The sequence below is a fragment of the Engystomops pustulosus genome, chromosome 7, assembly GCF_040894005.1.
Source record: "Engystomops pustulosus chromosome 7, aEngPut4.maternal, whole genome shotgun sequence".
NCBI classification, from domain to species: Eukaryota; Metazoa; Chordata; class Amphibia; order Anura; family Leptodactylidae; genus Engystomops; species Engystomops pustulosus.
In genome coordinates this window covers 64,367,649-64,391,643 of record NC_092417.1, presented here as the reverse complement: position 1 = coordinate 64,391,643, position 23,995 = coordinate 64,367,649, and the positions used below count along the sequence as shown (strand labels likewise).

Genomic DNA, 23,995 nt, shown 5'->3' with positions numbered 1-23,995 from the left:
AGGGTCAGACAGTAGGTGTTCTCCTTATAAAGAGATTGCCAATTAAGGCCACCTTGAAGGCATGTGGAGACTTAAAGCCATAGATGCTCCACTAGGGAATTCTGGGAAGTATGCAAATACGTTTTCCAAGGTGTTAAATGGAAAACAATGCCTCCTTTCAAGGAGGCAAAAGGAGGCATTGTTTTCCATTTAACACTTTGGAAAACCTATTTGCATACTTCCAAGTAGCCAATAAAGTAACAATGGCCCCAACTGTAGCCAATATATTAATGGTGTCTCCACAGGACCCATGTAGTAAAAGTAATCCCAACAGTTATCAATATACTAACAGGGACTCCCAAAGCAATTATATCATAGGAGCCCCACTGTAGCTAAAATAGTCATATAGCCCCTATGTAGACAAGATAGTCACAGTCCCATAAAGTCAGGGGCCCCCACAGCAGTCAAAAAAGTTCTCAGTTCTCCCATGAAAGCTTATATAGTAATACCCCACCCCCGTCCCCCCAAGCATACATGAAGTCAAGTGCCCCCATTCTACCATAGTAGCCATATTATTAAAATAGCACTTAGGCTAATCGACTGTGACCTGAAGATCACAGTTGGGTCAGGGCCCACAAGAGGTTCTCCAGTCCTCCGATGGGCCAGTCCGATGCTGTGCATGACTAAAATTGTCTGAAATGACTCAAAATTCATGAAGGTGAAATAGAACTTGGTTTTCCAGTTTTTTGTTGGTCTAATTATGCCCCAAAAAGTGTAAGGTGAGAAACTGCAGGAAAAATGTTGAGATTCAAAAGCTGTATGCAAAATAAGCTAAATTGTGGTATCTACACATCATAAATATTGAGCACATGGGAAAGCAACAAAAAAAAATCTGCCAAAATACTGGCAGAAAGCCAATAATAAATTCCCTGAATTATGTACTTTTACTGAATGTTGAGGAGCAGATAAGTGCCTTATGTGAACCTGTGAACCTGTCTACTTTTTAGAAGTACAACTCCCAGCATGATACTACAAGCAATGAAGTTCTGAGAGCCACAGGATGCAGATCAGTGGAGCAGTGTTATGTTGAATTTTGTAGCTAATGCATGGTCTAGTTTTAGTCATCTGTACCAATATCCTGGGAATAACATAGAGCATCTGATTTCCAGTAAGACTCTGTAGCTTTCGATTTCTCCAAAATGTAATTATACAGACCTGTACTGGGATATATAAATACAGCACACTGGCTGGCTGATGTCATTTTAGAAATGCTTTACATCTGTCGTAAAAGCTTGCCAATTGTGGTGTAAACTGGTTGCTTGTTCCAACTAAGGGTGTGGTCACGTAGCTCTTGTGTTAACGCATCCTCAGGTTCAGACTCAGATCAATCAATACTAAAGAAATCTGGGAAAGCTGGGTGTTCACAATGACCTGAGAAGGAGAATCATAGCTGGAAACTTGTTCTTCATCAGTAAGGAGAAAAATATATCCTAAATAGAGATGAGCGAGCACTAAAATGCTCGGGTACTCGTTATTCGAGACAAACTTTTCCCGATGCTCGAGTGCTCGTTTCGAGTAACGAGCCCCATTGAAGTCAATGGGAGACTCGAGCATTTTTCAAGGGGACCAAGGCTCTGCACAGGGAAGCTTGGCCAAACACCTGGGAACCTCAGAAAAGGATGGAAACACCACAGAAATGGACAGGAAACAGCAGGGGCAGCATGCATGGATGCCTCTGAGGCTGCTTAATCGCACCATTATGCCAAAACTATGGGCAACAGCATGGCCATGACAGAGTGACAGAATGAAGCTAGATAGCATCTAAAACATCCAATAATTGACCCTGACACTATAGGGGACGGCATGCAGAGGCAGCGGCAGCAGCGGCAGGCTAGAGAGTGGCATGGCGACATGCCCTAAATGGACTCAGGCTTCAAACCAATGGGTGGCAGAGAGGAACCAAAGGAGGTGAGCAAGAAGCGCTCAAATAATATCGGTACATGATAAAAGTTTGCCAGTATATTTTGTGGATTACACAGCAGGGTGGCGACAAAGTTAACATGAAAGCCATGAAAACAACCCAAAATTCTGCCTGACACAGCTCGTTTGATAAGGGGACCATGTATGGAGGCAGTGAACTAGTAGTAGATTAAAGGTGCTGCAGTTAAAACTATGTTAGTTGGATCTTGGCATGGAGCTGGCGCTCCGCTGCCAGGCGAGCTTTCGCCAATCCAAGCCCCTGTCTCTAGGCTACTCCCCAAACAGCACTTCTAAGAACCTTTTGTATAAGATCAAGTGTAGTAGCGTTCTTATAAGTTTGGGATATGGCGGGTGAGGGGAATGTAAACAGATGCGCAAGAAGCGCATGATGCGCATGGAGCTGGCGCTCCGCTGCCAGGCGATCTTTCGCCAATCCAAGCCCCTGTCTCTAGGCTACTCCCCAAACAGCACTTCTAAGAACCTTTTGTATAAGATCAAGTGTAGTAGCGTTCTTATAAGTTTAGGATATGGCGGGTGAGGGGAATGTAAACAGAAGCGCAAGAAGCGCTGAAATAATATTGGTAAATGATAAAAGTTTGCCAGTATATTTTGTGGATAACACAGCTGGGTGGCGACAAAGTTAACAACTTTGATGTGGAATCCATGAAAACAACCCAAATTTCTGCCTGACACACCTCGTTTGATAAAGGGACGATGTATGGAGGCAGCTATATGGACGACTTTTGGAGGTAGCAATGGAGACAACGTGTGGAGGCTGCTATGGAGACAATTTAATTTGGATAGTGCCTGTATGTGGCAGTCCAAAAAAGTTTTCAAACCAGAGGAGCAGGTAGGTGGCCCTCCAGAAAAATGAAATAGATTGAGTGCCTGTATGTGGCAGTCCAAAAAAGTTTTCAAACCAGAGGAGCAGGTAGGTGGCCCTCCAGAAAAATGGAATAGATTGAGTGCCTGTATGTGGCAGTCCAAAAAAGTTTTCAAACCAGAGGAGCAGGTAGGTGGCCCTCCAGAAAAATGAAATAGATTGAGTGCCTGTATGTGGCAGTCCAAAAAAGTTTTCAAACCAGAGGAGCAGGTAGGTGGCCCTCCAGAAAAATGAAATAGATTGAGTGCCTGTATGTGGCAGTCCAAAAAGGTTTTCAAACCAGAGGAGCAGGTAGGTGGCCCTCCAGAAAAATGGAATAGATTGAGTGCCTGTATGTGGCAGTCCAAAAAAGTTTTCAAACCAGAGGAGCAGGTAGGTGGCCCTCCAGAAAAATGAAATAGATTGAGTGCCTGTATGTGGCAGTCCAAAAAAGTTTTCAAACCAGAGGAGCAGGTAGGTGGCCCTCCAGAAAAATGAAATAGATTGAGTGCCTGTATGTGGCAGTCCAAAAAAGTTTTCAAACCAGAGGAGCAGGTAGGTGGCCCTCCAGAAAAATGAAATAGATTGAGTGCCTGTATGTGGCAGTCCAAAAAAGTTTTCAAACCAGAGGAGCAGGTAGGTGGCCCTCCAGAAAAATGGAATAGATTGAGTGCCTGTATGTGGCAGTCCAAAAAAGTTTTCAAACCAGAGGAGCAGGTAGGTGGCCCTCCAGAAATATTGAATAGATTGAGTGCCTGTATGTGGCACTCCCAAAAATTGTTTAAAACAGAGGACCGGGTCGGTGGCCCTCCAGAAAAATTAAATGCATAAAGTACTATAGCTAGAGCCAGTGGGCCCTGTCAAAAAATAGCCAGTTTCCTCTGCTTTACTGTACAAAGAGGAGGAGAAGGAGGAAAATGAGGAGGAGGAGGAGTGGATAAATTATTCAGGTTGAGCTTCCTTCACCTGGTGGAGATTGGAAATTATGAGAAATCCAGGCTTTATTCATCTTAATAAGCGTCAGCCTGTCAGCGCTGTCAGTCGACAGGCGTGTACGCTTATCGGTGATGATGCCACCAGCTGCACTGAAAACCCGCTCGGACAAGACGCTAGCGGCAGGGCAGGCAAGAACCTCCAAGGCGTACAGCGCCAGTTCGTGCCACATGTCCAGCTTTGAAACCCAGTAGTTGTAGGGAGCTGTGTGATCATTTAGGACGATGGTATGGTCAGCTACGTACTCCCTCACCATCTTTCTGTAAAGATCAGCCCTACTCTGCCGAGACTGGGGACAGGTGACAGTGTCTTGCTGGGGTGACATAAAGCTGGCAAAAGCCTTGTAAAGCGTACCCTTGCCAGTGCTGGACAAGCTGCCTGCTCGCCTACTCTCCCTCGCTACTTGTCCCGCAGAACTACGCACTCTGCCGCTAGCGCTGTCAGAAGGGAAATACTGTTTCAGCTTGTGCACCAGGGCCTGCTGGTATTCATGCATTCTCACACTCCTTTCCTCTCCAGGGATGAGAGTGGAAAGATTTTGCTTGTACCGTGGGTCCAGGAGAGTGAACACCCAGTAATCGGTGCTGGAATAAATTCTTTGAACGCGAGGGTCACGGGATAGGCAGCCTAGCATGAAATCTGCCATATGCGCCAGAGTACCAACGCGTAAGAATTCACTCCCCTCACTGGCCTGACTGTCCATTTCCTCCTCCTCCAACTCCTCCAACTCCTCTTCTTCTGCCCATACACGCTGAACAGTGAAGGACTCAACAATGGTCCCCTCTTGTGTCTCGCCAACATTCTCCTCCTCTTCCTCCTCATCCTCCTCCACCTCCACCTCCTCCGATATGCGCTGAGAAACAGACCTAAGGGTGCTTTGGCTATCAACAAGGGAATCTTCTTCCCCCGTCTCTTGTGACGAGCGCAAAGCTTCCGACTTCATGCTGATCAGAGAGTTTTTCAACAGGCCAAGCAGCGGGATGGTGAGGATGATGATGGCGGCATCGCCACTGACCATCTGTGTTGACTCCTCAAAGTTACTCAGCACCTGACAGATATCAGACATCCACGTCCACTCCTCATTGTAGACTTGAGGAAGCTGACTGACCTGACTACCAGTTCTGGTGGAAGTTGACATCTGGCAGTCTACAATCGCTCGGCGCTGCTGGTAAACTCTGGATAACATGGTCAGTGTTGAATTCAACCTCGTGGGCACGTCGCACAACAGTCGGTGAGCGGGCAGTTGGAGGCGGCGCTGCGCTGCCCTGAGAGTGGCAGCATCTGTGCTGGACTTCCTGAAATGCGCACAGATGCGGCGCACCTTCGTGAGCAAATCAGACAGATTGGGGTATGTCTTGAGGAAACGCTGAACTATCAGATTTAACACATGGGCCAGGCATGGCACATGTGTCAGTCTGCCGAGTTGCAGAGCCGCCACCAGGTTACGGCCGTTGTCACACACAACCATGCCTGGCTTCAGGTTCAGCGGTGCCAGCCACAGATCAGTCTGCGCCGTGATGCCCTGTAATAGTTCTTGGGCGGTGTGCCTTTTATCGCCTAGGCTCAGCAGTTTGAGCACCGCCTGCTGTCGCTTAGCGACGGCACTGCTGCTGTGCCTAGAGCTACCGACTGATGGCGCCATGCCCACGGATGGTAATTCGGAGGAGGAGGAGGTGGAGGAGGGGTGGGAGGAGGAGGAGGCATAGTAGGCCTGAAACACCTGGACCGAGGTAGGCCCCGCAATCCTCGGCGTCGGCAGTATATGACAAGCCGCAGGGTCAGACTCGGTCCCAGCCTCCACCAAGTTAACCCAATGTGCCGTCAGCGATATATAGTGGCCCTGCCCGGCAGCACTCGTCCACGTGTCCGTGGTCAGGTGGACCTTGTCAGAAACGGCGTTGGTCAGGGCACGGATTATGTTGTCTGACACGTGCTGGTGCCGGGCTGGGACGGCACATCGGGAAAAGTAGTGGCGGCTGGGGACCGAATACCGAGGGGCGGCCGCCGCCATGAGGCTGCGAAAGGCCTCGGTCTCTACTAGCCTATAGGGCAGCATCTCCAGGCTTAGCAATCTGGAGATGTGCACATTAAGGGCTTGGGCGTGCGGGTGGGTTGCACTATATTTGCGTTTCCGCTCCAGCGTCTGGGGTATGGAGAGCTGAACGCTGGTGGATGCTGTGGAGGATCGTGGAGGCGACGATGGGGTTTTTGTGGCAGGGTCCTGGGCAGGGGGCTGACTATCAGCTGACACAGGGGAAGGAGCAGTGGTGTGCACGGCCGGAGGTGAACACGCTTGTTGCCACTGAGTGGGGTGTTTAGCATTCATATGCCTGCGCATACTGGTGGTAGTTAAGCTATTAGTGGTGGAACCCCTGCTGATCCTGGTTTGGCAAATGTGGCACACCACAGTCCGTCGGTCATCCGGTGTTTCCTTAAAGAACCTCCAGACTTCTGAAAATCTAGCCCTCGCCGCAGGAGCCCTCGCCACGGGAGCTTCACTAGTTGACACATTTGGCGCTGATGCACCAGCTCTGGCCCTGCCTCTCCGTCTGGCCCCACCACTGCCTCTTCCAACCTGTTCTGGTCGAGGACTCTCCTCCGTCTCAGAAGCACTGTGTTCACCCGGCCTCTCAACCCAGCTTGGGTCTGTCACCTCATCATCCTCCGATCCCTCAGTCTGCTCCCCCCTCGGACTTCCTGCCCTGACAACAACTTCCCCACTGTCTGACAACCGTGTCTCCTCATCGTCGGACACCTCTTTACACACTTCTTCCAGTACGTCAACAAGGTCATCATCACCCACAGACTGTGACTGGTGGAAAACCTGGGCATCGGAAAATTGCTCATCAGCAACCGGACAAGTGGTTTGTGACTGTGGGAAGGGTCCAGAAAACAGTTCCTCAGAGTATGCCGGTTCAAATGGCAAATTTTGCTGGGAGGGGGCAGACTGGGGGGGAGGAGGCTGAGGTGCAGGAGCTGGAGGAGTGCCGATTTCGGTGACATGGGTGGACTGCGTGGAAGACTGACTGGTGGACAAATTGCTCGAAGCATTGTCGGCAATCCACGACATCACCTGTTCGCACTGTTCTGGCCTCAACAGTGCTCTACCACGAGTCCCAGTAACTTCAGACATGAACCTAGGGAGTGTAGCTCTGCGGCGTTCCCCTGCTCCCTCATAAGCAGGTGGTGTCTCACCCCGCCCAGGACCACGGCCTCTGACCCCTGCAGTAGTTGGACGCCCACGTCCCCGCCCTCGTCCTCTACCCCTAGCCCTCGGGTTAAACATTTTGAAAATGAGAGGTATAACTTTAATTTTTTTTTTAACTTTTTTTTGTGTTTTTTTTTTTTTGTGTTTTTTAGTTTTTAAAACCAAACGATGCTATCCTATTGCTATGGCTATTTTCTAGCCAAGTATGAAAGCACACTGCTATGCCAGATGAGATGACACTGAGTTATGAAAAAAATAAACGTAAAATAAAAAAGGAAATGGCAGACTGTGCCTAATTGAAATGCAACCCCGGGCCCTAATAAATTTTCCCACTTCGGTCTTTGCGATGGATATGTGCGTCACTAAGCGCAAAACACAGTGGTCGCAAGTCTCACTCCAAATTGCTCACAATTTGCTAGTAGATGCACTGCAGCAACTACAGCCACCAGCAGATCAACCAGAAATCAAATATATATAACGCTACTGTAGGCGTAAGTAAGCCGTTTGGATTCTCCTATGGCTATTTTCTAGCCAAGTATTAAAGCACACTACTATGCCAGATGAGATGACGCTGAGTTATGAAAAAAATAAACGTAAAATAAAAAAGGAAATGGCAGACTGTGCCTAATTGAAATCCAACCCCGGGCCCTAATAAATTTTCCCACTTCGGTCTTTGCGATGGATATGTGCGTCACTAAGCGCAAAACACAGTGGTCGCAAGTCTCACTCCAAATTGCTCACAATTTGCTAGTAGATGCACTGCAGCAACTACAGCCACCAGCAGATCAACCAGAAATCAAATATATATAACGCTACTGTAGGCGTAAGTAAGCCGTTTGGATTCTCCTATGGCTATTTTCTAGCCAAGTATTAAAGCACACTACTATGCCAGATGAGATGACGCTGAGTTATGAAAAAAATAAACGTAAAATAAAAAAGGAAATGGCAGACTGTGCCTAATTGAAATCCAACCCCGGGCCCTAAAAAATTTTCCCACTTCGGTCTTTGCGATGGATATGTGCGTCACTAAGCGCAAAACACAGTTGTCGCAAGTCTCACTCCAAATTGCTCACAATTTGCTAGTAGATGCACTGCAGCAACTACAGCCACCAGCAGATCAACCAGAAATCAAATATATATAACGCTACTGTAGGCGTAAGTAAGCCGTTTGGATTCTCCTATGGCTATTTTCTAGCCAAGTATTAAAGCACACTACTATGCCAGATGAGATGACGCTGAGTTATGAAAAAAATAAACGTAAAATAAAAAAGGAAATGGCAGACTGTGCCTAATTGAAATCCAACCCCGGGCCCTAATAAATTTTCCCACTTCGGTCTTTGCGATGGATATGTGCGTCACTAAGCGCAATACACAGTGGTCGCAAGTCTCACTCCAAATTGCTCACAATTTGCTAGTAGATGCACTGCAGCAACTACAGCCACCAGCAGATCAACCAGAAATCAAATATATATAACGCTACTGTAGGCGTAAGTAAGCCGTTTGGATTCTCCTATGGCTATTTTCTAGCCAAGTATTAAAGCACACTACTATGCCAGATGAGATGACGCTGAGTTATGAAAAAAATAAACGTAAAATAAAAAAGGAAATGGCAGACTGTGCCTAATTGAAATCCAACCCCGGGCCCTAAAAAATTTTCCCACTTCGGTCTTTGCGATGGATATGTGCGTCACTAAGCGCAAAACACAGTTGTCGCAAGTCTCACTCCAAATTGCTCACAATTTGCTAGTAGATGCACTGCAGCAACTACAGCCACCAGCAGATCAACCAGAAATCAAATATATATAACGCTACTGTAGGCGTAAGTAAGCCGTTTGGATTCTCCTATGGCTATTTTCTAGCCAAGTATTAAAGCACACTAATATGCCAGATGAGATGACGCTGAGTTATGAAAAAAATAAACGTAAAATAAAAAAGGAAATGGCAGACTGTGCCTAATTGAAATCCAACCCCGGGCCCTAATAAATTTTCCCACTTCGGTCTTTGCGATGGATATGTGCGTCACTAAGCGCAAAACACAGTGGTCGCAAGTCTCACTCCAAATTGCTCACAATTTGCTAGTAGATGCACTGCAGCAAGTACAGCCACCAGCAGATCAACCAGAAATCAAATATATATAACGCTACTGTAGGCGTAAGTAAGCCGTTTGGATTCTCCTATGGCTATTTTCTAGCCAAGTATTAAAGCACACTACTATGCAAGATGAGATGACACTGAGTTATTAAAAAAATAAACGTAAAATAAAAAGAAACTGGCAGACTGTGCCTAATTGAAATCAAACCCCTAATAAATTTTCCCACTTTGGTGTTTGAGATGGATATGTGTGTCACTAAGAGCTAAACACAACGGTAGCAAGTCCCCCTGCTAATTCCTCACAATATGGTACTAGCTGCACTACTAGTGCCAGCAAGCCCAGCCACAAGCAAACAAAAAAAAAAAGTATAACGTTATTGTAGCCCTAAGAAGGGCTGTTGGGTTGTTGTAGAATCACTCCTGCCTAACAGTAAGCTAATAGAACACCCTAACGCTTTCCCTGACCAGCAGCAGCTCTCTCCCTAGCGGCATCCAGACAGAGAATGATCCGAGTAGCGCGGGCAGCGGCTAGTCTATCCCAGGGTCACCTGATCTGGCCAGCCAACCACTGCTATCGACGTGTAAGGGTACCACGTCATGCTGGGTGGAGTGCAGAGTCTCCTGGCTTGTGATTGGCTCTGTTTCTGGCCGCCAAAAAGCCAAACGGCGGGAGCTGCCATTTTCTCGAGCGGGCGAAATACTCGTCCGAGCAACGAGCAGTTACGAGTACGCTAATGCTCGATCGAGCATCAAGCTCGGACGAGTATGTTCGCTCATCTCTAATCCTAAATGTAAATCTGCATTACAGATTGTGTCCCAAGGGATTAATAAATTGGTGCATAACCAAGAATTGCGTTAAATGACTAAACATTCATGAAGGTAAAATAGAACTTTGTTGGTCTAATTATGTGCCAAAAGTTGCAAAAAAAAGTGTTGGGATTCAAAAGCTGCACCAAAAATGCGACAAAAAAAGGCCAGAGTGTTGGAAAAGAAGCAAAATTATGGCGCCAAAACAGATCGGAAATATTGCAGGCATGGCGCAGCAACCAAACAAAATAAATAAATATGCCAATAATTAATAAATACATGATTTAGAGAGTCTTTTATATGTTTCCTTATTATTATATTTCTACACAGCACATGAGGCGGGGAAGGAACTTTCTAGTATTTACTATACATTGCATTGCAGGTACAGTCAAGCTAACGTGCAGGGGTATTATACAGCCCATGGACCACATTTGCCACATTATGGATTTTTGACCGGCCCGAGTCCCCGGCTGCCATCTAGCATCTTCTGCAACTGCAAGCGTGTCGGACTGTCACATTGACTGGTCAGAAATACTTACATGCAGGGGTGACAAAGCACACAAGCCACATGCATGCTCCATGTTTCCGTGCTTCTGGCTTGTGCGCTGCTACAGCTGATTGTGCTTGTGCCGTATCTGAGCAGAAAGTAATACACCCCCTGTACTGACACTATGCACAGCACAGCAACCAACACAATTGAGTCACTGTGTCATAAGAGCTGGGCACCTTACTCCAGGACAGAAGACACGGAAAAGGAAAGGTGAGTATTGCATTGCTCTAGGAAGAGGATGATGGAATAGGGGACATAGAGAGAGGGGGCACTATCAGTGGTGGCATAAGGAGTGGAGGCACTATAAATGGGGGCAGAATAAAAGGAGGCATAAGGAGAGGGAACTTTAAATGGGGCATAAGGAGAGGGGGCACTATAAATGGGGACATAAGGAGTGAAGGCACTATAAATGGGGGCATAATAAAAGGATGCAAAAGGAGAAGGGGAACTATAAATGAGGGCATAAGTAGAGGGGGCACAATAAATGGTAGCATAATAAATGCAGACTTGAGGAGAGGTTGCATTTTAAAGTGACGCCAAATAAATGTGGGCATAAGGAGAGGAGGCATTGTACTAAGGGGCATAATGGAGTCAGCATACGGAGAGGTGGCACTATAACTGGGGCCATAAGGAGAGGGGGCACTATAAATGGTGTATAATAAAAGTAGGCATAGGTGGAGGTGGCACTATAAATTGGGGCATAAGGAGAGGGTGCACTATAAATGGGGGCAAAATAAATGTGGGAATATGGAGAGGGGGCATTATAAAAGGGGGCATAAGGAAAGGGGGAATTATAAAAGGGGGCATAAGGAAAAGGGGCATTATAAAAGAGGACATAAGGAGAAGGGGCTCTGTAAATCAAGGGCATAATGGAGGGAGCATTTAAGCTGAAAACATCAACATTTTGCATTTAAACCCAGGAGCCTTAGTGACCCTTTTGCTTTCCATTATATGGCAGGCTAAATATTACTAAGCCTGTTTAGCCATGTTATTAGTCTTTTAGTGTTTGCCCTCTTGCCCACATCTTCTGCATAGAGAAAGTCGTGACTGCATGCTGACAAATGCCAGACCTAGAACAAGAAAAACAAATTATGCTCGTGGGTGTTGTCAGATGTCACACTCCCTGAGGCAGCCCACAGCTGATCTAATATGTATATGCAGCAACCTCTTCAGTTCTAAAAAGTCAGCTGACTGCATATGAAGGCTGGGAGGAGGGTGCTAGCGCTGCTGAGCCAGCTTTCCAGACATGGAAATTTCAACATTTCAGACTTCTTCTTTTAGGCATCTCATGATATCATAGGCAAATTCTCCATTCCTTAACATTACTGCTGTAATGAGCCTTTATACAATAAATAATAAACTTGGGAAGAAGGAGCAGACGCGGCACATCCTCTAAAACGTTGATCTTTATTGGAACATGTTAAAAAGTTACGGCAGGTAGAGGTATTGGCAATACCTCTACCTGCCGTAACTTTTTAACATGTTCCAATAAAGATCAACGTTTTAGAGGATGTGCCGCGTCTGCTCCTTCTTCCCAAGTTTGTGAACCTTACCCGTAGTCCAAGCGGTGGGACGCGATCGCACTCCATCACACGTGGCAAACTATACGTGTTGAATGAATCTCTTCGGTGTGGACTCCCTCCTTAAGAAGTGTGACGAGTGGGTGAGCTGCATTAAAACTTTTTTCTACTATTCACAATAAATAATAAGTAGATTCCAGGGGGCTGCACAGACAATCTCCATAAAGAGAATTAATTCCTTCCTGCCCATATCTACGGCTCTCACCTACCTAAACAGTGTCCTAAACTGTACTTTTAAAAATTTGCAATGATATTGACACAGCATTTTTCTGAAGTTGAATGTCTTTTTCTTTTGGAATAGATACACCAGTTCAGCTTTTATCGCATGTTATGTCTAGGCTAGGCTTTAAAAATTGATGTAGAGTGAGCTGCTCTTTTGATGGTATCACTGGATGCATAGATAATGGGGGTCATTTACTAAGGGCCCGATTCGCGTTTTCCCGGCGTGTTACCCGAATATTTCTGATTTGCGCCGTTTTTTCCTGAATTGCCCCGGGATTTTGGCGCACGCGATAGCATTGTGGCGCATCAGCACCGGCATGCACGCAACGGAAATCGGGGGGCGTGGCCGAACAAAAACCCGACGCATTTGAAAAACCGCCGCATTTAAAAAAAAAAAAGTGTTGCGGGACTCGCGCTTACCTTCACTCGGCCCGGCTTGGTGAACTCCAGTGCATTCAGCGCAGCAGCGACACCTGGTGGACGGCGGAGGAACTGCCTTAGTAAATTGCTGGAAGTCCCGAATCTACCGCAGAGAATGCGCCGCCGGATCGCGAACGGACCTGGGTAAGTAAATATGAGGAGAAGCTAGTAGCAGCTACAATATAAGAGGGAACTAAATGGGGCAGATTTACTTACCCGGTCCGTTCGCGATCCAGCGGCGCGTTCTCTGCGGTGGATTCAGGTCCGGCCGGGATTCATCAAGGTAGTTCCTCCGACGTCTACCAGGTGGCGCTGCTGCGCTGAAGAGCATCGGAACGCACTCAAATACACCGGCCTTTCCTGGATGAAGGTAAGTGCAAGCTCTGCGACACTTCCGGTTCTTTAAATGCGGCGTTTTTTCCGAATCCGTCGGGTTTTTGTTCGGCCACGCCCCCTGATTTCCGTCGCGTGCATGCCTGCGCCGATGCGCCAAAATCCGATCGCGTGCGCCAAAATCCCGGGGCAATACAGGGAAAATCGGCGCAAATCGGAAATATTCGGGTAACACGTCGGGAAAACGCGAATCGGGCCCTTAATAAATGACCCCCAATGTGTTTGCATCTTCCTTACTTGATCTTGGGTGTATATAGTGGAGTACATCTCTCCAAACTTTTTTAGGAAACATGCACAACAAAGTCTGGAAAACACAATACAAAGACACTAATTTATGGCCATAGTGCTGTAAACATAGATATATATTCTATACATTCAGTCCGATAATTGTAAAAAACAGACTTGCCTTCCTTAAAAATCACCTGTGGCTTAATTCCAATCAGACTTTCTGTAAGAGGTCAAGGATCCTTTTCCCCCTTTGGTTGTGGGCAAAAATCCAATTAAATAAAGATGGATGAATAATCCAGAACTGCTCTTCTTGAGAAGAAAAATGCTTGATTCGTTTATATATTTTAAATATTTACACATTCTCTAAATGCAATATTATATTTTACCTCCATACATACAGCATAGGTTCTAGAACGGCTCAAACACTTGTATGACCACTATTTTTCAGCCTAGCGCAACTCTGATATTGTACAACACCATGTTTTGACTGTGTGCATGGGCCACAACCAACCTCATCTGTGATGAACACATAAAAAACTTAATTTGGAGTAACAATATGCATCACAGTACAGTATAAAAAGTTGCCAAATAGGAAGAAAATGTCAGTTCCAAATGAACCAAAATAGATGCATACCTCCCAACTTTCACAGCGTTGGAAAAGGGACAAATATGGAGAATAGTGCACAGCGTTGTCTTTTTTTGCTTCCCAGCTACCTGTCGTGTTGTGGCCCCTTCATATTATGCCCAGCAGTTCCCTCTTATATTGTAGCTGCTACTAGCTTCCCCTCATATAATGTCCATTCCCAACAGCCCCCCTCATATAATACCCCCAGCACCTTCCCCTCATATAATGACCATCCCCAGCAACTCCCCCTCCTAATACTTCCCAACCAGAAGCTCTTCCTCTTATAATTTCCTTCACTAACAGCTCCCACTCACAAAATACTCCCCAAGCAGCTCCCCCTTATATGGTGGCTGCCCAAAAGCTCTCCCCCATAATAAGTCCCCAGCAGCTCCAACTCATATAATGGCTCCCCCAGCAGTTACCTCTTATCCTGTGCCCCTCACCTCCTCCTTTCCTTGTTGCTGCTTAGTAAAAACAAAAAGTAAACACCTCTCTTCCCCTGCAGAAGCTATGCTCTCCTCTGGTCACAGTTTAGGAGCCCAGGGTCTATGGCATGGAGTATCCCTGTCTCAGCTTCTTCTACTGGTTGCTCAGGCAGACTAGCAGCCTTCTCTGTTTCCTAACTGCAAGACACTAAGAACTTGGATCGTTCTACTTATAAACTTTCTACCAGGGGAAGAGTGGTTGCATTTTAGCACAAAAACAATGATAAGGTGTTTTCCCATAGACTTGCATTGAGTCCCCATAATATTCTATGGTAGCAGGATTTGAAAGTTTAAACAAGTTTCCAGACAGCACCTGTCATTCTAAAGGTCAGAGTGCCTGCTTGTCTGGTAAGAAAGTCTGTTTTTCTTCTGCAAAACAATCTGTGTAAAATGACCGGCTTCTTTGAGATTGTCTCAAAGATTGTCTTTGTATTGTCTGTACAGACACGGTAATAATAAACAGAATGTATATAACAAAACACTATAGATTAATGCAAGTTAACCCTTGATGTAAAGTAAAGTAAGAAGTACTGATTTTGCATAGGGAAAAAATTTTAATGTCCACATATTTCCAAAGTTCAATGCTCCTCTGCTCCAGGGCACAATTGTGAATTGTGGTGTACACTGGATGTATGAAGTGGGGGCTGTAATCTGTATCAATTGTTCAAGAGAATATGGTGGATAGTTCCATTATATACCAGAAGGATGAATTCACTAGAAGTTTTACATTTCCCCTTTTTAATAATTATAATCATATCTCATATCTGTGAAAAATATTGAAAGTCGGAAAATACAGTTCTACTTTCACTTAAGTATTGTGGGACTTCCCTCTCTTTGTTTGAAGAGCTAAATAATACTCAGACATACGTCATAGCCACTTCTATACTTCTCTATAAAAAAAATGCATAGTCCTCATTGTAGTTTATGTTAAAGTAATATCCACAAAATCACCTATGCTACTGAATGCCTGCCCAGGATCTGGATTGTACCTGTCATGAGCCTAATGAAGCATCGGGGGCAGGTCTATACTTTCAATTAGGCACAGTTTTACACTTTTCACCGTTATAAACCACAGTGGGGGCACAGGGGGTCATAGTATGAGTGTGAGGAAAAGGAAACACTTTAAGGGTGTGATTTCTGGCAGAGATAGTGTACAAGGTACAGTACCAAACATTTACATATAAATATCTTCTTTATAATTTTGCTTTTACAACAACACCAGGTGCACTATGAGCGTCATTATTCATTATCCACTGCTGTGGAGTCACTTTGATATGTAAAAATGTCATAACGGGTTTAAGATTACTGACAAGAATCAGTCCAGCAACAGCACAACCACAACCAAACTTGCCGCTAGTTGTAAGACCTGGTGTGTGGTAGCAAACTAACCCTGCAACGTCCCTGACAGCTAAGGCCCCGCCTACAGCAAATACAAACGCCCTGATTTCAGGAACCTTACTCATGGACCCTCAGTGATCCTGAAAGGAGACATTGAAAAAACTTACTTCATATGGCAATCAGTGAATGGTGGAGCGGACAAGTATCAGGAAATCAAAGATAGACCGGGTCACATCAGGAGATACACGATACTAAAGAACAAACAACAGTTACATAAAGCGGAGTCGGACAGAACCAGGTCAAAACCAAGATGGTGACAAACATACAGAATCGTATAGCAATAGAATGGTGGATCAAACACATAGCTGAAGTTGGATACATAGAATAGCAAACAAAGCAATAGCACTAGAGATGAGCGAGCACTAAAATGCTCCGGTGCTCGTTATTCGAGACAAACTTTTCCAGATGCTCGAGTGCTCGTACCGAATAACGAGTCCCATTGAAGTCAATGGGAGACCCGAGCATTTTTTTGCTAAAACAGAACAGTAAAAGAACAGTGTTTAATAAAATATTACAGATGTTTCCTGATATTTTGCTTGTTAGAACACATTGAAATAACACTATTCTTCACTTTGCCGGTGTGTGCGCGTGTCTCCCGCTAGGTTCAGAGATGTTCGGAACATCTGGAATGTGAAGAATATTGTTCTTTCAATGTGTTCTGCACTTAAATGCTCCTGTATTCACTGTTTTTAATGTTTTAATTCTATTCTTCACTTTGCAGATGTGACATGCGCGCACACCTGCAATGTGAAGAATAGAATTAAAACATTAAAAACAGTGAATACAGGAACATTTAAGACACGAGTGGAAGACACTGCATCCAATCCATGTAATGATTAAGAATTACATGATAATGGTAATGGCTCTATGGATGAGCTGAAACATTGCACCTTATTTTGCTATGGGTGAATAAAGATCACCTTTGTACTTACTGGAGTGCTGTCCCATTGCATTTTTTTGGATATCTGACCTTACAAACCGATGGATCGGGTTTGTTGAAAGCTTGCACCCACCATTGGACTTGATCCGTTATACTCGCTGTGCTGCTCCACAATCGGACTGTTTGATATATCGGAAATGTCCCTTCTTCCAATACAAAGTCTCACCAATGGCAGTAAAGTGGCTAGAAAGACCCTTGCCCAAGACTATGCTTCAACCAATTTTACCAGACTGGTATAACTAGTTGAGCATGACTGATATCTCTGGACTGAGTCAAATGTTCTTCTTATTTCCTCGGAAACCCTGTTGACCAAGTGGTAAAGTGATAAAAAACCTCCACTTTGTTCACTGCTGTTTGTTTGCCAGTTTTGGGACCAATAATTCATGCAACTCATGAAAAAAACAGTGGGGTAGCAGAGAAGCACTGTAGGGAATTCACATTCTTTCTCTGTGCATCTTTCAGGATGTCCAAGTGGCTCATACTCTCTGCTGGATATATTATTTGTTCTTGATATCTCCCAAGTTCCTGGTAAACTAGTGGTAGAATGCCCAATCATCATCACTGTGTTAGTGCCTCTTTCAATTCAATAACAGTGGAGTCTCCAGTGAGATTATCACCTATTAATAACTAATCCTGTGAATGGCCTTAATGGATATTGCCCAGCCAATCCCTTTAATATTTTTAAGAAAATAAAACGAGCTAATGACATAACCTTAGATACTGAGCTTGATGTATTTTAGGGTTAGAATATTTATATTTCCATCAAGTCATTTCACAGATGTTTATTATTTCTCATATATAGCTTTTGAATGGAATGTTATAAATATATACATTACATATTTTATTATAATAGAGAATTACAAACATTTTGGCAGTGAAGTTCAGCTTTGGCAGTGAAGTAACTTTGCGATATAGCAGCTCTAAACCCTTTTCACAGTTATATTCTCATTAGACATAAGTTGTCCATAGAATTTGTGCATCACAGTGTTTGCATTGTGGCAAATAAAAAAATTAATCTTACCAAGTTGTTAATGGGGGTTCCACCTTTTATATACTGATTACCTATGTAGGTCATTAGTTTTAGGCAAATAACAGTATATGGCAACTGTGCAGTGGCACATGTATCATAAGTCTGGCTTTGTCCGTCTGTTTTTTGACACTTTTCTTGGCTTTTCTGCTGGTCACATGTATATTAGTGGGTTTTCCTTATTAATACATGTGGTATTTGGTCTTTAGTTATTTTGCAACTTTTTAAAACAAAAGTCGCAGAAAGTTTCCAAAACTCGCAACTCATTCTAAGTTAATTTCTACTACTGGACCTTTTTACATTTTACATCTGGATTCATGAGATAACTCAGGGAACACTGCCACACAAGAACAGTCATTTATTGTGTAACAGGTGCACTCTATAAACAAATAAAACCTGCTGCGGATGTGTGCAACTAAGGTGGGTGCATTATAAAACCTTGTATTGGCACCAGGAGAGTGTGTAAAAAGTGTTGGGAAGACACTGGGTGACTGCAATATTGCTCTCATTACTGGATACTCAAACAGCATGGTTTAACTACAACTCATTAAAGTGAACCTGTCCCCAGGAATGACAGGTTCCAATAGCCTATGCTATGCTGATTTTAATTCTAAATTCCTTTGTCATCATTCTGAATAATTTAAGTACATTGGGGCTCATTTACTTACCCGGTCCTGTCGCGACACCCAGCGGCGCGTTCTCTGGCGAGGATTCGGGTCTTCCGGCGAATCACTAAGGTCGTGCGCCCGATGTCCACCAGGTGTCGCTGCTGCGCCGAGGTCCACTGAGCATCCTATTCCTGGTGCATGTAAGTGTGTGTCAAGCAACACTTTTTTTAAAAAAAATAGCACGATTTTTCCGAATCCTTTGGGTTTTCCAACGGCCACGCCCCCATTTTTCCCCATTCAAGCCGGCGCCGATGCGACACAATCCGATCGCGTGTGGCAAAAACCCGTGGCAATTCGGAGCAAAACGGTAAAATTCGGAAAACCCGGCGGAAAAACGCGATTCGGACCCTTACCAAATGTGCCCCATTATGTAAGTTTACTTACCTGTCTACCTGCCAGCCTTGTATGATGAGTCCTGGGGAAAAGGGGCACTGTAGCCTGTATGTTTCTGTGTCAGTCTTCTCTCCTCCACACTCATGCAGCTCCCTCACGCCTCACCACTTCCTGCCATGTTTGGGTAGGGGAACGGTGTGGAGGAGAGGAAGAATACATGAAAAGACAGGGAGCCAGGTTATGTGAATCAAACTTATATAAAATACTGAAATTATTTATAATGATTTGTGGCCTTATGATACCGGAAATTCAGGGTCTACTAAAGAGGGACATTTCCAGGCTCGGATTGTCCCACAGGTGAATCCGGAGGACTCTTGAGCTTGGTGGACCACAGACCCTATATGAGTTCTGCAGGATCCTGACATTATGTCGTACTGATATGCAGCATGCAGCATCTCAACCACCCTATCATAATATGGGTAGATTATCTACCAAACTCCCCAGTATATTTTAGATACTGTAGATGCATTGAAAGACAGTATTCTTCCTCCCTGAGCCTCTCAATAACACTCCGAATCCCAATCATATTGCTGCATTTTTCTACTGCCTGATGCCTGGTACTTTATGGGAATGTATTCCTGGCTCAAGGAGCTAAAAGGGCAAAGGACAGTAAGTGTGTTACTGACAAGGCTCCTAGGATCATAACAGTCCAAGGCAGGGGCTAGAAATGTTGCAATTTTCATGTAGCTGCACAGTGGTGGCCCCACGAAACGATTTTACTGGAAGGCCAAAAGGCACTCCTGTCCAGTACTGGACATTGTATTGCGGAGGAAATGAATATAATTTTTAACAACTTGGCTGAAAAAGACAATTATACTAAGAATTAAGAAATCATGTAAAATATGCAGCCTATATATATTTATATTATATTTCAGGTATTTCAGGCACCATATTGCTGCTACTAATTAAAGTTTAGTCTAAGTTCTGGTACTTGGTCGATATTCGCAGACAAAAATTGAAGAGTAACCATTAGGCAGCTTTTGAAATGTGGCTCCATCTCAGAAACTAAAACAAGCCACTTGTGCTGAATATGGAATTTCTGAAAATAATCTTGGTATCGAACTGTCTGATATTGAGGAGTCTTCTTGCAATTTCTGAAAATGCTCAAGAAGTTTCTTATTATTTCCAATGCCATGAAGATGTAAGATGCACAAAATGTGATCCTCACTGAAAAAAAAAAATGCAGGAATAAAAACATAATTATTATTTATTACGGTAGTTATGTGCAGGATCAGTGCATACTGTGTTTTAAAACCATTCAACTTACTAATCATATTATATAATATAATCAACTGGCATATATGATCACAACTAGAGATGAGCACTAAAATGCTCGAGTGCTCGTTACTCGAGTCGAACTTTTCCCGATGCTCGAGTGCTCGTTTCGAATAACGAACCCCATTGAAGTCAATGGGAGACTCGAGCATTTTTCAAGTGGACCAAGGGGACCAATAAAATGTGTCATTTTATTGAGAAATAAGGAAGTCAGTCCTGTTTCTTAGTTTTTTTATTCAATGGAATATTCGTAGAACTTCAAAAAGGAGAATGACCTGTGTTAAACATCTGCAATGTGTTCTTCACATACTATTGTGAAGAACACCTTTCTGCACTAATGTCTTCTGATAAGTTAGCAGCTGTATGGAAACATCTGCAATGTGTTCTTCACTGTGTTCTTCACTTAAATGATCCTTAATGATCCTTAAATGATCATGTGTTCACTGTGTTCTTCACTGTTCTTCACTGTTTCCTTAAGTGAAAGCTCGTTCACGAGCAGGCAAAATACTCGTCCGAGCAACGAGCCGTTTCGAGTACGCTAATACTCGAACAAGCATCAAGCTCGGACGAGTATGCTCACTCATCTCTGATCACAACCCTTCGGAATATTCTATTTCATGACTCTCAACAAGGTTATCTGCACTACAATGTTGGGTAGATGTTAAGTCTTGGTGGGTTTGGGGGGTCCCTCATGATTAGTGTTAATATCTTTAATAAATATCAATGATATATAAAAAAAAGCACTCTACCATCCAAAGCTGGTTCTTCTTTCCTGTAAACACCTGTCAATTTTTTATGTCACTAACCATTGTAACAGTCAGATTATGAGTATCACAATGTATTTGTCATACAACATCAGAAACTGCAATTATATAAACCCGCTGCAGTACCACATGGAAAACACTAAATGTGCTTGCAGTGTGCATAGTGGCGGTATTACACCCTTTAAACTAAAGAAGATAATACTGTAATAATTCCATTATGAGTGTTGCATAATGATTGCTATGTGACCATCAATGGCATTGATGGAAACCCCACTGCGGTACCACATGAATGTAACAAGAAAAATTATAACTGTTTTCATTATGATGGTTTGTCCTGCCAAAAAGTCTAGGCTCATTTAAGAAAACCAGAAACTATATAAAATATATAAGCAATATCTTTAAAAGGCAACATGTCAATACAAAAGCTTAGAAAGATGACAAAATTTGATCATAAATAAAGGTATAAGAGAACATGGCTTGTAGTAGTAATTGCATTTTTCACATTCACCGTACCTGATATCTGGATACAGGTTAAACAATTCATCCAGCTTAGGTTCAATGTCATATTTCTTCTTGGCACCAATGATTTCAGAAATTATATGAATTGCATGATGCAAAATTTTCAGTTCAGATCCCTTAAACAAAAATATCACAATATATAATTTTCAACACAATAATAATTTTTTTACTTGCCTATGATTAACTGAATACTGAGAGTCTGTATGGAACCATCTTAACTAACTGTCTATTGAAATAAGTGGGGTTCTCTGTTCTAGTTGATGAAGATAATCTTTTAGTTTTGCATACAAAATTCAGGAATAGTATAATGGCTTAGGTATATTCATTTAAACAAAATGTTGACCTTTGCTATACCAATAATAAAAAACATTGATGTCAACTGTGCCAATTCTGGAATAGTTAGTGCCAAAAAGGGTCCTATATGCAGTATACAACTTTATTACAGGAAAGCTACCACCAAGGATCTACCTATTAAGGTAGATCTGGCTGTAGGTGCATCTAACGTTTGTAAGGATAGCCCTTTTTAGGGCTAATCCTTTACTCCACACTATCTTTTATAATTTTTTATGTGGGTAATATGCACATTTTCTAAAGAGGCTATTGGGGTGTGGAGTAGCCGAGCTAAAGTTACACAGCACAGCTACTCCACGCCCCATTAGCCTCTTTGAACCTCCTACCCAGATATCTTCATCGTGCAGCAACGAGGAGCTGCGCGCACTTGTCAGCAAAGGCGCAGGTCCTCTTAGCCGCACGCTGAAGATATATAGGTAGGAGCATCAAAGAGGCTACTGGGGCGTGGAGTAGTAGCCTCTTTAGAAAATGTTAAAGATTATAAGACATAGAGTGGAGTAAGGGGTTAGCCCTTAAAAGGACTATCCTTACATTCGTTAGATGCACCTACCTACGGATATACCTTATTATTGTAGATCCTTGGTGGTAGGTTTCCTTTAATGGGTTCAGACATTATTTAAAACTCAATAGGGATAGGGTTTAGTATGACACAAAGCACCAAAATTTGGTACATTTTCCAATGTAAACTAAGCTAACTAATAAGTGCTGTAAAATTAGACAAACAGTCTTAGACCATTCCAGGTTTATCTCATTGGGTGATACTGTTTCATCTCACACAGAATACAACTGCCTTAGTGTATGGAGGGGATTTATCACACACTGGCACATCATGTGTGAATGCATGATGTTAAACTCGCCCCCTGCATGTGCTGCATTTATTAAGAGGTTCGGGTCTTCTGAAATATCCTGTGGGCGGCTATGCTGCCAGACAATTCTATGCAGGGTTCTGCAAGTCTTCAATTAGCAATGTGTTGTAGTTTAAAGGAAACCTTCCATGATGACTCAGGCTATCAGAAGTAGATCTAATTGTAGAATCCTCCTGCCTGCCTTTGTCCTAATCAGTAATATAATAATCCTGGAACTTAACCTAACTAGTTATAAATGTTATTTTAGAAATATGTAAATTAACTGCAGAAGCTACTGTACTGACCAGCCCCAATAGCCTCTGCAATTAATTTACATATTACTAAAATAAAGTTTTTAACAAGTTAGCTTATATTCCATGATTATTATATTACAGATTAGGGCAGAGGCAGGCAGGAGGAATCTACCATCAGATCTACTTCTGATGATAGAATCCTCATGGCAGGTTTTCTTTAACCCTTAACTCTTTCAAATAGCTTAGTATAACCCCTTATACATACCATGTCATCTGCTGCCTTATTTATTAAATCTCCTTCCTCTCTCATTTTCTGCGCTGCTTTTTTTCTTCTTAAATTATTCAGACGCATTTTCCGCTTCATAATCTGAGTAATATATTCTTTCACAAGGTAATGGTGAATTCCATGTGCTAAGTCCTAGTGAAAAGTGGAACATGGGAATTTATTTCATACTGTATCTTATTAGAAGAGTTTTGTGAATACATTTTGTGTACATCACACATGAAGAATGATAGGCAGCAGACAAAAACTTAACGCTAAGAACTTTGTTTTTCACTGCAATCTGTGACCTATTTTTCTGATCAAAAACAGATCCCCGCTAACCATTTCACCTTCCACTTTCCAACTAGTGCCTCATTTTGGCCACTGAATGATGAAAGTAAATGTAGAAAAAGCTGTTCCAAGAATGAAATTCACAAATACATCAACACCATATATTTAGAGGAAGCTTCAGAAAGGAATTTCCCAAATTCAGAAAACCTCAATATTACAAAATGTATAAAGCTATAGTAACAACTGCTTATATGGCTTTGGGGAAAGTTTCCAACAATAAGGTATCCCCCCTTGTAAACACTCTCACTGAGCAAGAATCACAATTGTAACAAGCAAGCAAGAAAAAAATAGATGTTACAAAGCAAAATTGGCCATTGTATCTGCAATTCACCATTGAGTAATGGTCAGTGCACACAGTGTTGTTTGACCGGGCTTTCCAGTAAAGATTTTAACCAAAATGATCTATATATCTGAGGGACACCTTCCACCCTATAGAGCACCCAACATAGAGCATGTTGCTTGTGTTTTCTGCTTCTCTTTGATTTCAATGGGATAGGGATTTTATTGTGGTTGTTGCCAATGGAA

At 43.3% G+C, this 23,995-nt stretch overlaps 1 protein-coding gene across 2 annotated transcripts in view; it reads right to left on the bottom strand.

The window, feature by feature from the left end:
* Nucleotides 1-17,528: 17,528 nt before the first annotated feature.
* Nucleotides 17,529-23,995, bottom strand: part of EXOC3L4 (exocyst complex component 3 like 4) — a 95,879-nt gene continuing 89,412 nt past the window's right edge. For both annotated transcript variants that reach the window (XM_072116238.1, XM_072116239.1), the window contains exons 10-12: nt 23,123-23,275; nt 21,402-21,523; nt 17,529-20,016 (exon numbers count right to left, since the gene is read on the bottom strand). In XM_072116238.1, the coding sequence (XP_071972339.1) occupies nt 19,848-20,016; nt 21,402-21,523; nt 23,123-23,275 (444 nt within the window). In that variant the 3' untranslated portion in view covers nt 17,529-19,847. The remainder of the gene's footprint in view (nt 20,017-21,401; nt 21,524-23,122; nt 23,276-23,995) is intronic.